The sequence below is a fragment of the Pleurodeles waltl genome, chromosome 3_1 (genome assembly GCF_031143425.1).
Source record: "Pleurodeles waltl isolate 20211129_DDA chromosome 3_1, aPleWal1.hap1.20221129, whole genome shotgun sequence".
In the NCBI taxonomy this organism is placed as follows: domain Eukaryota; kingdom Metazoa; phylum Chordata; class Amphibia; order Caudata; family Salamandridae; genus Pleurodeles; species Pleurodeles waltl.
In genome coordinates, this window is record NC_090440.1 from 606,974,778 (window position 1) to 606,992,655 (window position 17,878).

General features: G+C 44.7%; 1 protein-coding gene across 1 annotated transcript in view; it reads left to right on the top strand.

Moving 5' to 3' along the window:
• LOC138284363 (mucin-2-like) overlaps nt 1–17,878 on the top strand; it is a 1,502,605-nt gene that overhangs the window by 660 nt on the left and 1,484,067 nt on the right. The window contains exon 2 of the mRNA XM_069223056.1: nt 4,755–4,850. Coding sequence (XP_069079157.1) covers nt 4,755–4,850 — 96 coding nt within the window. The remainder of the gene's footprint in view (nt 1–4,754; nt 4,851–17,878) is intronic.

Sequence of the window (17,878 nt, forward strand, 5' to 3'; positions counted from 1 at the left end):
GAAATATTTTCTAACGTGTGTGCATAAGGTAGGGATACTGCCAGAGCAGAGAGTGGTTGTAGTATGCCATACCGACGCCCTGTTGAGTCCACTGCGTACACCGGCCATGGGTACACAAAACAGGAGTATTGTCCTTCTAAAGTAGCTACCAAGAACCACCCACGACCTCTACATTTAACACTTTTTCTGAAGATCTGAATAAAAAACGTTCAACAAAGCTGGAGAATTATCATTTAACTAAATTGCACAGATTATGAGCTCTCATTTGTCAGATAATCAAAACCTGAGTACATCTGATGAAAAGACATACACAGTTGCACTGCTTATGTCATGGGCAGTAAATGCTACTGCCGTACAACTTAAACGTTTGGATTGATTTGCGTATTTTAAGATGCTGAGTGCCATCTGATAGCTGGATTTCTATTTAAAAAAATCTATGTAGCAGATTAGGTATTATTTGTGATATCAAGGTTGTATCTATGTGTATGCACAGTTGTTCATTAAGTTTTATTTGCATACTTAGGTATAAGGCTGTGCTTATATATCTGCTTTAATTAGTAAACTCCGACTTAAAAAATGCACCTTCCTACACAGTTCAATTCAGTCAAGTAGAGATTCTCTCCATAAATGCTACTTATCATTCCCAAGTTAGGGTGATTATTAAAACCGATAGATCTATACCTCCTTGTAGCAGGGACTATGTATGGACTTTAGGTCAGAGATTAAAATCAAAATATCTTACAAACTACCACACCTATAAAACATGCTACGATAGCAGTGATGTTCTGCAGTTTTTCTGCTTACCTTTGGCAGAAATGATAGTATGGCTTTTAAAAAATCTAACTTAACAAAGTGTGCACTAAATAGTATTTCTGAGCACTGTCCAAGAAAAGCTGACACTTAGCAACAGCTTCATTTTAAAGAACGACAGAGCACTTTTTTATGTGGAGTCCACAGGCCAATATTTTTTCTTTACAGATTCTGCGATAATGGCAGACCTCGGTAGAGGGGGAGTTCTGTATTCTGTCATATTAAGTGAAACAAATACCCCAGACTCTATCAAATGGAATACCTGCAGCCTCCATAACTGCCAAGGGAGTCTCAGATTTTTTTCTTTGCAATGAAATTAACCATCTACCGAAATGAAAAAATCATTGCAAAAGGAGCTACTGTCCGGCACTAGGCCCACTTAAACAAACATCACCTGCTCAATAATTGCCAGCTTGGAAGCAATCCTCTTTGCAGTACCAAAGTCACAATAAGACAAGAAGTAGAAAATCCATTTTATGTACATCTCATTTATTCTAATCTCTCTGGGCCTCTCAGCACTCTTCACCATGCTACAGCACAAATAACTGATGACAACCCTTGAAGGACATATGGGAGCAGGAAATGACTGGCCTCACTAATTCTTCGTGGAGAAATAACTACACGTAAAAACGACCAGCCCCAGATCACCCTCTGTCCTAGCCACATGTCGAGGAACTAAGGGCTTCACGTTCTCACTCAAAATATGTATTCTTGTATGATGATGATGACGATCACCATCATCATTAATAGAGTTTCCTTACCCTGCTGTAGGTGTGATTGTTTGACACATTGAACCATGAAACTCATATTCTATTCTGTCGTGTTGATACATTCTTCCTCTGATAAACATTTACTCCAATTATTTTCAAATGAAAAGGACGAGGAATGTTGAAAATCCCTTGTTTAGTTGACAGTGCCACAGTGTTTGTGGAGCAAATGGGCCCAAAGGAAACATGGTGTGAATTATTTGGTATTTCTATAGTTAGTCTTAGTGTGCCCTTTTGAGCATGCTGGTTGATGCTAACAGATTTTTAACAGAATGGGTGAAGACTATTCTATGAATTGCATTTGATGATGTGATTCTTTTGTATTGTTCAGCCGTGCTAACCATGTATTACCTATCTAGCAAGAGGTTTTGAACGCTAGTAGAAAGGTTCCCAGTCTTAAAGAAATACAATTTAACTTCTCCTCAGAAATGAACGTCTTAACAAGCAGAGCTCGAAAGTGAAGGAATACAATAGTTCCCAACTGCTCACAGCCTAGCTTTATCACACAATTCGAGCTTTCTGTTTTATGCTTAGGTGGTTTGAGGAAAGGTTGTATCGCACACTGGTTAACCCACACAAAGTTCTGTTTTTATCATGTGAGCTGTTATTCAGTAGAGGCATGTGTAAGGATACTACTCAATCTAACAAAATAACTAACCTACTTGAGAGGTTTTTGATAGCTTCAAAAGGTTTGCATGTAGGAGAATTAAAAAGGACAGGTTTTCATTGGGGCTGTTAACTCATTAACAGGTGTAAGGGTTCACTGGAGCTTCTACTACTAACCACCTTAGGGAATGATTACCAGCAACAGGATTTGGAGGAAGCGAGGTTTACATTTATGATATACTGTCAACATCTAGAGTGTCAAAACCAACTTAGCAAGCTATGCATCCTAAGGGCCAAGACCAGAAGATCCCCAAAGCCTCTGAAATAACTTCACAATGGCTCCTGGAGCCTGGAACAAAACCCAGTTGCTTCCAATTAAAAAATGCTTAGCACTCAAACATGCAATCTACCTCTACTTGGACAATCCTAAATCCCTCTTCACAAGTGGTCTGTAATTCCAGATGGTGACAACAATGGGAGTTTACAGCCCCATTGGAAATTATAAGGTATTAGCGTACCTGATATTCCAGGGTGTGGTATCCCCCTTATGATACTAGAGACAAATCCTCCAGACCCTATTTGGAGGGCTTAGAACTCAGTACAAAGTTCACAATTATGGGGTTCCACGCAGGAACTGAGGCAGAAGGACTTATTCCCACATGTAATTCCCCATTACATAGTGGGCTACAAAGGAGAAATGTATGGTCCCTCTGTAGTTCCAGCACAATGGTTTATTGATATCCCCTGTATAGGTAACAGCGGGTTGGTATTACCAGTCCTTGAATCTGGTCCACTTGTAATGAGTGCCTAAGACAGAATATGGCTTCCTCTGAAATGGCAACGCAGCCACACAGTTTACTTGTTTAGAGTCCTCATTCTGGTGCACTTTGACTACTGAAAATATCATAATTGTTGGAACTCACTGTCAGCCTAAAATACTTCAGAATAAAGCAGCCAGAATGTGCCTTAGCTTCTGGAATCATGAGTAGAGAATCAAACTCACCCTTAAGTCTTGCATCACTTCATAGCCTTATGATACAGTTTAGAATCAACTTCAAGATACTGAGCTGTGTCCTTAAAGCACACTGGCATAAAAGGCATTCATGCCTGCAGAATCTGACATATCACTATATCCCTTTTAGGGACCTCAGCTCTAAGGGCCAGATTTATGAAAAGTGGCGCTACATTACGTGTAGCACCACTCTTCTTGCGACCCCTTGCGCCCCAACCGCCACCATGTGTGCGCTGTATTTAAAATATGGCACACCATGGTGCAGGGTAGGGGTAATACCGTCAGAATTTCTGACGCTATTGATGTACTGTTCAGGGTTAGCATTACATTTTCGACAATACATAGGGGCCCATTGTAAACAATTGTGTGCCCCCATTTAACACCTGCTCTGAGCAGGCTTTAAAAGTGCCCCAAAAAAATGACGCAAAGAAATCTCTTAGATTTCTTTGCACCATTTGTTTGGCCCCCTAATGGGGAAACATCCCATTTGCACACATTATGTGCATCCATTGCGCCACTTTGTAAATATGGAGCAGGGAAAAGGCCATCTTAGCACTGTCTTACTGTAAAAGAAATGACAATAAGGCAGCGCTAAAGTAGCCCTAGGCCCTCATAAATCAGGGGCTAAGTGTCATCTGATTAATCAACAACACTCGAAGACAGTGTTTACCAAACTGTAGGTCGCATGCTGATTTTTTGTGGATCACATTTGCTGGGTTTCAAAGACAGAAGTCAAATGCTCTCACTTTGCGGTCAGAGAAAGGAAGGTAAAGTGAATTTCCACACATTATCCTTTGTGTGCAATGTAATTTTATCAGTAAAACGTTATATCTGTACATATTTAGTGGTCATTTCCCTAGAAAATGTGCCTTTGGTACATGAGAGCGCAGTACCACACAATGCTTTAGTTACTTTAAATATCGCCCAGCTCATCCCTATTAAAGCTAAGTGGGTCACAAAAGACTGTTCTGAAAATTGGGCCGTGGCTCTAAAGCTTTTGGGAAGCACTGCTCTAAGATGATAGATCATTGAGTCAGATCTTTGAGGGTACAGGGCTCTAGACTCAACCACATCATAAAATCTGAAAAAAACTATATGTAGCACAGGAAAAAATTGAAAATACAGGTATTAAAAATTGCCATCAGAGGAATTTAATAAAGGTCTGGGGTGGTGATTGAAGGAAATTAGATTTGTTAATGACTCGTGCCACTGGGAAAATGTTCCCGATCTCATCTTTAGTCTAAATGTTCTTTCTTTCTGTTAGTACTTTGAAGTATCCAAAAGGCGATAGCTTTCCACAAATAACTCATAGCATGAAGCTTGAATGAAAATTACAAATGACTATTATACCCTAATGCAATACTGCAAACATTGATTTACACCACGCAGTACTTGCAGCACTTTCTTTGTGCTAACTGTGCTATTTTCGCATGGTTTTACTGAAAATATAATGTTTTTGCGGTACAGTAACATATATTCAAGAAAGGTAAATAGGAATGTACTGCAGAGTTTGATTTAAGGGGCTGGGTTCATTCTCTTGTATTTTAATGTCCTTCTAGCTGAAGCTAAGTACTGCCATGAAAGTGTGAAGAACACCGAAGAAGAAATCGGCCAATCACGGATGGCGTCAGATCAGTTTCCAGCTTTCTATTATGGTGCGTACTTTAGATTAATGCTGCACAATGTGGAGTTTTCTCTCTGTGGGACCATTTCCTAATAACGCTACACACTGTGGCCTTTGCTCTCTGTGAGACCATTTCCTTGGTGACAGCTCCTGACATTAACTACAGCGGCCTGGCCAAAGTGAGCCTGTTGATGCCCTGTAGTATCACTGTGGTGAGATGGAGGCTCGTTCCATGGGAACTGGTTTCCAATTGGTCAGTGCCTCTGAAGGGCTGATCGTCAGTCACATGCCAGATACTGCGTTTCGGATAATCTACCTGTTTGGCTTTGGCTGCAGCAAGTTTACCATTGTTTTTGAGCCTCGCAGAAGTTCACCAAGAACTAACTGATTCTACCGAAATATTCACAGCATTGCAATACACAGAGGAACTACAGTGATTTAGACATTTTTGTAGGAATTTTGCAGGTGACATACAGGGCTTCACAACCATATTGTTATGTGCAATCATCTATTTTAGAACAGGTGTGAAGGAACACAAATATTGAACTTTAGCAGTGAACATTGTCAAGGTATTTCTTAAACATGCGTACGAGGATTGGCCACTGTATTCCTTGAACAAAGCATTTAGGGGATGATTATGAGTTTGGCTGTCCCAATGGAGGACTGCCAAACTCGCAGGAAGTACACCACCACCATGGCTGTGGCTCCCAGCGCCCTATTACAAGGATTCCACCAGCCTGACCTTGCTGACCGTCGGAAACATTGAAATAGAGCATTCCCGCCGGTCTGACTGGCGTGAACAGTGCTACAAGATAGCACTCGGCTCCCCTATTGGAACCGTGTGCTAGCTCGTAGAACAGAAGAGGCCGACTACCACCTCGACGTGCGCATTCCGATGGTGCCTGACAGGGGCCCCTGCACTGCCCATGCCATTGGGATCATGGATCCTGGCGGAGACAGCAGTCGCTTGGCGGCCTGACTGTCAAACTCGCAATGTGGCAGTCGGACTGACACAGCTGTGGCAATCCGACCCCCACCGCAAAGCTGGCAGTCTTGTGACTGCCAACCTCATAATGAGGCCTTTAGTATTTTGGATTCCAAAGTTGGAATGTCAAGCACCTGGCATAATTCCCTCTAGCATAACTGGTATACTTCTTTTCAGCGTAATTACTTAATTGTGTGTTATTAGGTTTGAAGTGTAATTCAGAATTTAGCACCATTTTCTTAGTGCAAAATGCACTCTCCCATCCAAAATAGGCACCAGGATGCTTTTCCCTGTAAGAAAAAAGCACTGCATACTACAGGACATTAACAGTAGTAGACAGCGTGCTGTCACATAATTTGTTCCTGTGCATCTGCAGTACGATCTGTGTCCCAAATTACTCTTTATTACTCAAGCTTGCGTAATCATGTGATTTTGGTAATTTTACATCACAAGAGTGATGCATAAATATTGAAATTACTCCATAGTATTTAAAATTTCTCCGAGCCCTAGTCATGATGAAATATTTCAGCATTAAAATATGTGTGAAACACACTTTGAAATACTTAAAAACGTTTAAACGTAATGAAGAGCTGCACTAATAATAAACCAGTCCTCGCACAGACAGGAAAAACTGTACACTGTAACTCCTTGGCACTAATTTTTGGGACGGGGTCTTATTTTGCAGACTTTGACCCCTAGCAAGGGAGATAAAAGAATAAATGGTAGAAAGAAAAAAGAAGAGCATGGCTACCCCATTTCACTAAATATCATGGGTAGTGAAAGTGACATCGTGCTCTCATAGCATGATAGGAAGCCCATCACAAGAAGTGGCATTATTAAAGCAAAATTAACAGCAGTAGGTGTAGGATTAATCAAGCTGGAAACCACTACTTAAGCATATAAATATATTTATATGTTACTACCTAAACATTAGCTATTGTAATGCCATGATGTACCAGATGAAAAGCTATGATATGATCAAATGCCGTGGCGTATCCATCATGTATACAGGTACATCCATTATACACTTAACGTAGCCTTATGCAATTACAGCCTAAAGTGATTCGGCACCCCCGAACCTCTCGCCTCCCAATTTCCAAGTAAATGTCAATTAACTATGCTTAAATATCATATGTACCCACACAAACAATGCAAGAGAAGTATAACCTCTTATTGTTAATTGTAATTGTCATGTGTGCACCAGTAGAGTCATAGAAGTCCTTCGGATCTCAATATGGCTAGGCACAGCCTCAAATGTCCAACACATCAACTCCATGAATGATCACTATTGAGTGCACAGTGCACCCACTACATATGCAGATATAGATTGGTAAAACAGGGCCTGCTTTAGAAGTTGGTGCAGAGAGAACTCTGTAACAATGGTGACGGAGTTGCCCCCTTACCAATTTAATTGTCCACTCGCCCAATTTAAATTCTGACGGACCATAGTTTGACAACGTCTCGACACTAGTCAAACTTCTCCAGCAGCCTGAAGGAGTAAGGACGATTACTGGTTTGGCTATATGTCTGTCAGCCAAATTTAGATCATGGACATACTGCAGTTTTTCAATGTACATCACTGACAGGAAAAACCTGTTGGTAAAGGGCACTGAAAAGAACTCCCATGGTGAGGGGGACATTGTCTTTTTTTTTTTTTTCCAAAAAGAAAATCATGCTATGGGATTTTCTTTTTGAATGTTAAAAATTCGAAATTTGACTTACAGCTCCATCGTGTTGACGGAGCCCTACATCAAACTTGCAGTGCATTTACAGGAACAGCCATGCCAGTGGTTCCTTGTCAATAAATTATAAAAAAAAAAAAATTGCTAACTGCAAAAGGGTTTTGATTTACCAGATTTTCTTAACTATCATAAAGCATTTATATTAAGACAAAGTCTTCTATATCACATACCCTAATTATGTAATTGTGGCGCAATCCATTGCTAAAACTGCCTCGAAAAGCAACATTTGTCACTCCTGAATTAAATCTGGTATTTTTTATTTCAAAAATGCATATCATAATAATGCTTTTTTAACGTTTGAAGAATTGCAACAAAAATATCTTCTGCCCCCTGATTTCTCTAAATATGCACTTTTATGTAACTCTATAGTAAGTTCTTTTCCTTACAATTTTCCTTCAAATGTCACTTCTGATTTAGAAATTTATATTCAAGCAATAGCTATTGCATCATATGATTTATCAATAATTTATAGGCATTGTAACAATTTTCAAGGGGATAATATTCATTTTTCATCTTTGTTTCGGAATAATGAACTATCTTTAGAGGTTTCCTAATAAAACTCAACCCAAAATATATATGATGAAAGAAAAAAAACTTGACATTGCATCCCTTACTATAATCCTTCCACAGTCTGGTTGGCAGAATCAGTTTGTTCAAACAAAAATGATAGTAGGTATAAACATGGCAATACCAACGTACCATGACAGTTATTTGAATTATGTGAGGTAGGAAAATACTAAAAGGAAGGCACATATAATCTTAGTATTGCATACACCAGTGTGGAATTGGAAAAACAGCAAGATTAAGAATGCCTTTCACAGTCCAGAGGTGTGAGCAACCTAAATGCGCATTGCAAAAAGGGGAAAAAGAGAACAGAAAGGGGTATTCCTTAATAAACACGGAAGGTCCAACAATATCTGTACCATCATGTTGTCCATGAGTATCAAGATTACTGACTTAAAGAGTGGTATATTTTTAAGAATGTACATTTTGCTGTTTCATGTACTGCAGCAACTAGTGCAAAGTGTCACCAAAAGAAAGGTATCTGCTCATAACAACAAAGTCCACTCCTCTATTCTGTTGAGGCCCGTGTGTAGACTGTTGGTCCATAGGATCCACTTAAGTTCCTCTCCGTTGACGATATTTGAGACATACCAGTCCCTAGTTAGTGGCCTTAATACACAGATAACCAGGGGAGCATTGGTGACATTGCACTGCAGGCGGCTTCTGTGCTGGCAGATCCATACAAAAACGTTTGTGTAGTTTTTCCTATGTACACTCGATTGCAAGGGCAAAAATATAGCATAAATAAGATTGCTGGTAATGCAGTTTGAAAATGTATGTCAATCTCACGTCATTGTAGACAAATTCCTCAGTATCAAAAGTAAATTCGCACACACTGCAATTTCTACATTTTTAATGACCTTTCAAGGGGGCAGATCCCCACCTCCCAGAGTTGCATTTACCCACCCTTCTGCCTCCCAGCAGAGCAACCCCTCTCACTTCCCTCCCCTTCCTAATGGCCACTGCCCAGCAGATGCAGCGGCGGCACACCAAGCGCAAGGCCATTTGTGGCCGCCTGTGCCTGGACCGCACCCAGTGCCAAAGACCCTGGTCCTCTGACTATCCATTGTTATGACGTAAATACTCTCTATGCACTGAACACCAGACACTCCACCTCCACCCATGGACCTTTCTGTTGCTTCAACTGCCACCGCACCTTCACCATCCACCAATTTCTGAACTCCCCCACCACAGGACCATCGAACACCCACTGCGCCTCAACTGCATCCTTCTCAACATACTAAGCTCCGTCCACAAACATGCCATAGAACTCTGGGACCTGCTAGACTTCACCCTCCCAGACATTGCCTTTCTCAACAAAACATCGACAAACCCAGCATCAGCCCCGAACATCATGACCACCATCCCCAGTGGCTACAAACTGCTCTGCAAGGACCGTCCCTCTCGGCTAGGTAGCGGCCTGGCCATCGCACACAAATCCACCCTCTGTAGACAACCAACTCGGAAGAACACTCCCCTATGATGGATAACCTCAAATTTTCAGATCCACATCAACCCAAACTCCACCTTCCACAGCACCCTCATTTACAGGCCATCCGGCTCTCGCCCAGCCTTCAGCAACTACATCATCGACATAATAGCACCCCACGCTCTCGCCTCCAGAAACTATTTTCTCCTCAGCGACCTCAATTGACAACTGCAACAACCACAACACTGCTTCCCTGCTCGAGAACCCAGTCACCATCAGCCTTAAGTAACTGGCCACCTTGCCTACACACACCGCTGGACACACACTCAACACCATCTTCTCCGCCAGCAACAACGTAACCTTCAACAACACCTCCATACTACACTGGGCCAACCACCACTGCATACACTTCTCCATCACCACACCAACCGTCTGCCTCTGCACCCTCTGCTCCACACAGAGGAAATGGAACCAGATCACAAAGGAGCAACTCACTAGCACCCTCAGCATGTCACCACCTCCCCCCACCACAGTCACAAACATCTTGGCACCGAACTCCACCAATGGATCTCCAAATGCACCAACGCCCTAGGGATACTCCAACTGACCTCAAGAAAGCCAGCTGGTTCTTCCCTGCACTCCAGGACTCCAGACGCACCTGAAGACATCTAAAAAAAATATGGAGGAACAGCAAGACTCTGGAGGACCTCGCGACTTTCAAATCCGCCATCAACTCTCTCCATGACCTCATCAAATCCTCAAGGAAAACTGTCCTGCAGGACCGCAACAGTGCCACCCCACACAATACCAAAGAGCTATTCACTGTGGTCAATAAGTTCACCTATCCCCGATAAAAAGCTGCAAACATCCCTCCATCTCAGGACCTCTGTGAAAGACTAGCACTGCTGGGCCACCCTCACCACGGACGAGACCCGCTTCATCATGTGTAGCATCCACTCCAGAGCACCCACAGATCTCTGTCCCCACCACATTTTCAACAAAGGAAACACCTCCATCGCAACCGAGCTCTGCCACACTCTCAACTGCTCCATGGAGACGACTACCTTCCCTGAGGAATGGAAGCAAGCCAAAATCCGCCTGCTCCTGAAAAAACCCACGGCCAACCCTCTGTATCTCAAAAACTACCACCCCATCTCACTGCTGACATACCAAGCCAAGTTCATTGAAAAGGCCATCAACATACAGCTCCGCAACCACATTGAAAATAACAACATCCTGGACATCTCCCAGTCAGGCTTCAGGAGCAACCACAACATGGAGATCACCCTCCTTGCAGCCATAGATGACATCCGCTCGTTCCTCGGCTGCGGCCAAACAGAAGCCCTCATCCTACTAGACCTCTCAGCCATTTTCGACATGGTCTCCCACCTCACCCTCTGCTCCAGAATCCACACAACTGGCATCCACGGCATGGCCCTGCAGTAGATACGCTCCTTCCTGACCAGCAGAACACAGAGTCAGACTCCCGCCCTACCTGTCAGAACAGAGATCAGCTGCAGAGTGCCCCAGTGCTCCTCCCTGAGCCCCACACTCTTCAACATCTATATGGCCCCCCTTGTGTTCATCATCAGAAGCCATGGACTGAACATCGTCTCCTATGCAACGACACCCAGCTGATCATCACCAAGACCAAAAACCCGACAGAACTTCAACAACGGGATGGAAGCTGTCACCACCTGGATGAAGGAGAGCTGCCTCAAGCTCAACTCAGACAAGACTGAGATTCTCATCCTGGGTGCCTCCACATCTGCCTGGGATGACTCCTGGTGCCCTACAACACTCGTCACCCCAACAAACCACGCCCGCAACGCCGGCTTCATCCTGGACTCATCTCTTGCAATTTCTCACCAATTTAACTCTGTTGTATTCTCCACCTTTCACACACTGACTTTTTCAGAAAATCTTCAAATTGATCGCAAACGACTGCCGCAAAACCACAACCCAAACCCTGGTCACCAGCAGGCTTGACTATGGCAACACCCTCTATGCCCGCACCACCTAGAAGTATACGAAGAAACTGCAGCATATCCAGAACACCTCCGCCAGACTCATCCTAAGCATCTGCCGCTGCAAACACATCACCATACACCTGAAAGACCTCCACTGGCTCACCGTTGTGAAAAGGATCAACTTCAAACTCTTCGTCCACGCCTACAAGGCTCTCCACGACTTAGGACCTACTTACATCAGCCATTGCATCACCTTCTACTCCCCTGACAGACCTCTCCACTCTGCTCAACAGGCACTTACCACTGTACCCCGCATATGGAAGACCTCGGTTGGAGGAAGATGCTTTGCCTCTTTACCTCAGTCACCGTTGTTACCTCAATTCAGGAAGGACCTCAAGACCAGCCTCTTGGACTAACTCACAGAGGACCCAACCCCCCCATAGCGCCTTGAGACCCTTACGAGTGAGTCGTTGCACTTTATAAGATTTGATTTGATTTGATTTGACCGTTGATGAAAGAAGAACAGAATGACTCTGCCTCAAACTTAGAATTTCACTCCAGTTCACACTACCAACCCTTGGATACTCCCTATCAATATTTCATTATCTTCCCTTCCTGACACATTTCCCCTGCATATCCGGAAGCCACAAATACAATTTAAACTTCTTAATTTCGAATGAGATATGTTTTAATCTTTGACTCAGAATCATTAATTTGCTAAGTTGTCCTAATATAACAATAACAAAAATACTCTTTTCAATGCATGATTGCAGGTTCATTGTAAAAATAAAATTGGTTTCTTCTATGTATTTTGCCAAAACATCAGATTTTAGAAGTAGCCAGGGCTGTTCATGCATGGGCAATTGCTGACAAATGGATTCTTGTCATGGGTGACACATTAGCCAGTGCTCACTTTTAAACTAACAGCGCATTGCATTCTACGGCTTGTAGTCCCACATTTATCGTTTCTTGGGTTCAGGAACGCAAGCATGCACACTAGGGATTGCTAAATGGCAAGACTAGCAGAAAGTGACACTTAAATTGATGCCACTTTTCAGGTATGATTCAACAGTAGAGCTACAATACCAGCAGCATTTGTTGGTGCTGGCTGAGGACAATCATATTAAGTCATCAAGACATGCCTGATTCCAGTGCAAGCCCTTCGGGCAACTTGGTCTCACAGAATCTGATCAAGTCAGGAAACTACAGACATAACCTGCCCAGTCATGACCAGGAAGTCTCACAAAAGGTTTACCTGTACCTATGATAGTGCCATGGACCGCAGCAAAAGGTCTTTTATCATGCACAGCCAGGGAAGCTCAGCTTCAGCAGCAAACACTTCTAAATGACACAAGCCAGCTAATTACCTGCATTCAACAGAGAGTTAGATCAAAATACTGCTGTAGAGCAAAATGCTACCCACACGTTCTCCCTAACACAATCACATGAACAAAAATGGGTACATGAGCCTAAATACTGAGGCTCAGACTGCTTTGGGGTTACCTGGGAGAAATTATTTTTTTGAGTTCTTCAGTCTTGAAGAACATGTGACTGACTGTTGGAGGTGGCACGCTTTGGTTAACTAAGGCAGGGCCTTAGCCAGGCAGACCCTACCACTCCCGTCAGGTGTGGGTGATTACACTCACTGTGTAACCTGCACGCACCCTTGGGTAGATTGACTCTGAGAATAGGTACAGCACTTTCAGACAACAAATATACTGAGTGACACTGAGCTTCACAAAAGAGACGTCATACAAGCTGTATGTAAAAAAAGTTTGTATTCAACTCATTAGTTAACACAACATGAACATCATGTATCTCTGTGCATAAATCACATTTGGAAATATCACTACCAGTACTAGGCCCTACCAAGTTAAAATTACATCAGTAATATGTACACTTTGAGAAAGATACTACTTTACCCCAGCACCCTCATGCGGTGCAAAACGTTGTCAGCATGAGACCAATCCAAGCAATTATTCTAATTCAATTACACACAGCTTTAGGATGCACCCTGGTTCAGAACAATAGCAGTAATGTGTACACTTAGATAATTATAATACTTTTAAATAGCCTTGGGGGCCGGGGGTCACATGGTTAAAGCCAATCTCAAACGGAACACACTCTTGACAAGAATCAGTCTGTAGGACAATACAGCCGTGCAGTGATGTTAATCGCAGGCTGTCACTCCCATGCACTCACTAAGCACTGATACCCAGTGCTACAAATATTAGGCAGGGTTGTATGGTACGCACTCGCACACACATGCATACACAATATCCTAATACAATGCAGTGATATCCGGGAGATCAGTAGATATGGTACTCGCAAACCCTGTGGTTAAATTCCTTCCTCCACCCTTCAGCCAGCAATGACTACCCCACCCCCGCAGCCTAGAGTTGAAGGAAACCTCCCAACGGACACTCAGCTGATCCTGGCTGGAGTCACACATTTTAAGGGTCTCGGGGTAAAAGGTGAGGGGATAGATAACAGGCAGTTTCAGGTGACAGTCAAAAAATGGAGGTTTGGCCACCCCTTGGGATTCAAAGATTGTCCCACTGTTCCTTCAGGCACTTGCCTAGTTTTGTGAGGCACAAGCAGAGGGGGATCACCACATCTTAGGACCTGCTTCCGATCGCTTTCAGAAGCATTGTGTTGTCCAATCACGTACTCTCAACTCCCAAGCCCATTTAATCGATAGGACTTGGTAACAAGGAGTTGTTTGGGCCGGGTGAGGGAATGGCAGTTGGTCCGATGCACTGCGGGCATCAAAAGGAGCAGTCAATGAGTGAGAGATGAAGCATGGCAGCCTCTCAGAAGGAGGTGGCGCCCTGTAGGACACATGTTGAACAAAGTCACACCCAGGCAACCCGAGCACTCCAAAACACTAATTTCCTCCCCAGCGTCTCCCTGTAAATGAGGCACAACGTTGGGTGTGCAATGGTAGGAGTTGCACCAGACAGTTCTGATCACATACAGTGGAGAATTGCAAATTCAGCACCTCCTTGGAAATGAGACACAATGGGGGTCATTCTAACATTGGCGGGCGGCGGAGGCCGCCCGCCAATGTTCCCCCGTCAAAATACCGCTCCGCGGTCACAAGACCGCTGAGGGTATTTTGAGATTTGCCCTGGGCTGGCGGGCGGCCGCCAAAAGGCCGCCCGCCAGCCCAGGGCAAATCTACCTTCCCACGAGGACGCCGGCTCCGAATGGAGCCGGCGTAGTGGGAAGGTGCGACGGGTGCAGTTGCACCCGCCGCGTATTTCAGTGCCTGCTTTGCAGACACTGAAATACACAGTGGGGCCCTCTTACGGGGGCCCCTGCAGTGCCCATGCCATGGCATGGGCATGGGCACTGCAGGGGCCCCCAGGGGCCCCGCGGCACCCCCTACCGCCATCCTGTTCCTGGCGGGAGACCCGCCAGGAACAGGATGGCGGTAGGGGTGTCAGAATCCCCATGGCTGCGGAGCGCGCTCCGCAGCCATGGAGGATTCACCCGAGCAGCGGAAAGTCGGCGGGAGACCGCCGACTTTCCGTTTCTGACCGAGGCTGAACCGCCGCGGTCAGAATGCTCGAGGGAGCACCGCCAGCCTGTAGGCGGTGCTCCCGTGGTCGGTGACCCTGGCGGTCACCGGCCGCCAGGGTCAGAATGACCCCCAATGTCTACTGCGCTGTGGTATGAGAGGCACCAGACAATTCTGATCACACAAGTAAAGAGTTACCAATTCCATACCCCCCCAGAAATGAGGCACAAAGTCTGGTGCGCAGTGACTTGAGTCTCACCAGATAATTCCAGTAACACACACAGGCGCAAGTTTAGCGGTGCGACATGAGATAGAATGCAACACTGCTATGGGTAAGCCCCCTCCTCCAAAGGACGCAAATTTTGATTCGAACACCAAACGCAATTAGCATGCTGTCAGCGTGTCACACGAGGGAAATGCGCCTCAATTGACTAAGCGAGCCCTGTGAGGTCGTGCAGCCAGTGAATCAGCTCACCACCAACAATATGCTTATGCATGTTGAGGCCCCCTGATGCAGGGCCACACTCCATGAATGTGAGCAATTCCTTTGGGACTCTGCACCAGACAATACAGTCTTCAGGCACAATACTTAAATGCTCACACTGCTGCTACCAGGTGGACTCCGCTCTCCAAGTGTCAGATGTAGAAAGTTTGGGTTCCCTCGCGAGAGGTCTTTGATGTCCCTGATACCTCCACCAAAGAACAGGGGCAAGCCAGCAAGCCCTTGGATAGCACACTTTGGGGTGCGACACAGCAGCAGGCAGTCAGCCCAGGCCAGTCACTTCGGAATACTGTGCGGTTCCTTCCAATGCCAGTAATCCTCCCTGTGCACAATAGATTCCTCTGGCAGTGTGCACCACGCAGTCCACCATCTCCGGTCCTGCATCCCCACAAGTGGATCTATACTTTGCTGAAATGTGGCACCAGTAGTTGTACTGCAGTGTGCCTTTGAAGGTTGAGGTGGTTCAGAGGGTTCCCCTTTGAACCACAGATGTCTCCCTTAAATTTCAGTCCCGTCTGCCACGGGGCCGTGGAATGCAGATCTTAACCGTTAGTGGGACCATGATCGGGCTTCCAGATGCCAAGTGTAACCTCTCTCTTCGATCTATCCATCTAGGCACTCAAATTGCAGAAGCCTGTCGTTCCAGTTGCATGCTCAAAGTTTTTATCTGTCACAGGGGAATGCACAGATGTGCTCCCCTGGCCTCAGTTTGGACCTGAGTCAAATTAAAAGGCACACAAAGTGTTTTAGGGCATAGAAATTCCCACTTTCTAGAAGTAGCATTTCCAATTTTATTGAGAAAACCACCTTTACCACAGGAAGGTATGTTCTTGGGATGAATCCAATAATAAAAAAAAACATTATGAGGCTGCTCACTGCAATCCACTATTGCAGCTAGGAGTAATGGTAACTTCCCCCATGTTAACCTATGGGCAGAGAAACTGTCATAGGTAGTAAAAACACACATGGGTATTCTTCACTCCCTGGGTATACGTGTCCTTGCGCACACACAAGCTTGCAGTGACAGGCTGGACACATGCAATGGCTCACACACAGGCCTGTTATGACAGGCTAGGTTCATGTATAAGAACACCATAGGTGCAAGTGTGCACACACAGGCCTGCTATGACAGGCTGGACACATGTGTAAGAATACCATAGGTTAAAGTGCGCACCAGTAGGCACGCACGCACACACTGGCCAGCATCACTTCCTAACATATGTAGGAACACTGTATTTACAATGGGTAAGTGCCCAGGGCCCTAAGTCCACTGGATAGAGAGTCAGAAAAACCTATTGGAAGAGCCAATCCCCTAGGTAGGGAAAACCCACATGGGGGTTCTTCACTACCAGGTCAGGGGACACCTATGTGTGCCTGCGCAGCCTTTCGTCTACCACCTGCTCTGCCCTTCAGGGGGTGCTCTAGGGGTAGCGGAGGACTCATTCAGGATTGGCTACAGAATTAGAAGTGCCAACTTAAGCATAAGCGCAACTGTACCTCCACAGGCCTGCATTGTCAGGCCGGATACATGCTTGACAGGCTATTCTGGTAGGTGGCACACTCAGTGCCCAGTCCCGCTACTATACTTATACTTTTTAAGCGCCCTATTTGCATCATTTTTTTACGCAAAGGTGGCACAGAATTCCAAAATACAAGTGTATTTTATATGTTTGCGCCGCTTTTGCATTAAAAAGCAGCACAAATGCGGCGCTGAAAAAGTATAAATATGGGCCTTTGTCTCTCAGAAAGCATTCTAGAACACAATGTTTTAATTATACCCAGGTGTCAGAACCCCTTTCATCGGGTCACAGGGCAAGCAGGGGCTACTGTGCCCAACCGTGGTGGTTGCACCCTTTTAGTCCTGATGTCCTGTGACCTGGCCTACTACAGGCTCTGAGCAATGGGGCCAAGAACCTCTTCCACATTTTACTGTCAGTGGAAATGCAGGCCAAGCAATCCATGGCTTCTCATCAAGGAGGCAGTTGTTGAGTGAGCACAGGCTCACAACTCAACATTCAGCAACTTTAACAAATGAATGTCGAGCTAAATATTTGCTTTTGTAAAAAGTAGCATTTATATACACATACAAGGTGAACTACAGTACACACTAAATAATAATACACTCATCACAAGATTATGTATTCTAGCACTGTTCACAAGGGCACTAGGATCCTACTCTTCTAGCTACAGACTGGGGTTTTCTGCATTTATTTGAGGCATCATCCAGATTAACCCCCCTAGAGAATATGAGTCTAAGAAGTCCCTATATGCGTATTTAAAATCATAAGTGTCACAGCCTTTTTTGTGCTTCAGTAAGAGCAGATTCCCCTCACAAAGACTGCGA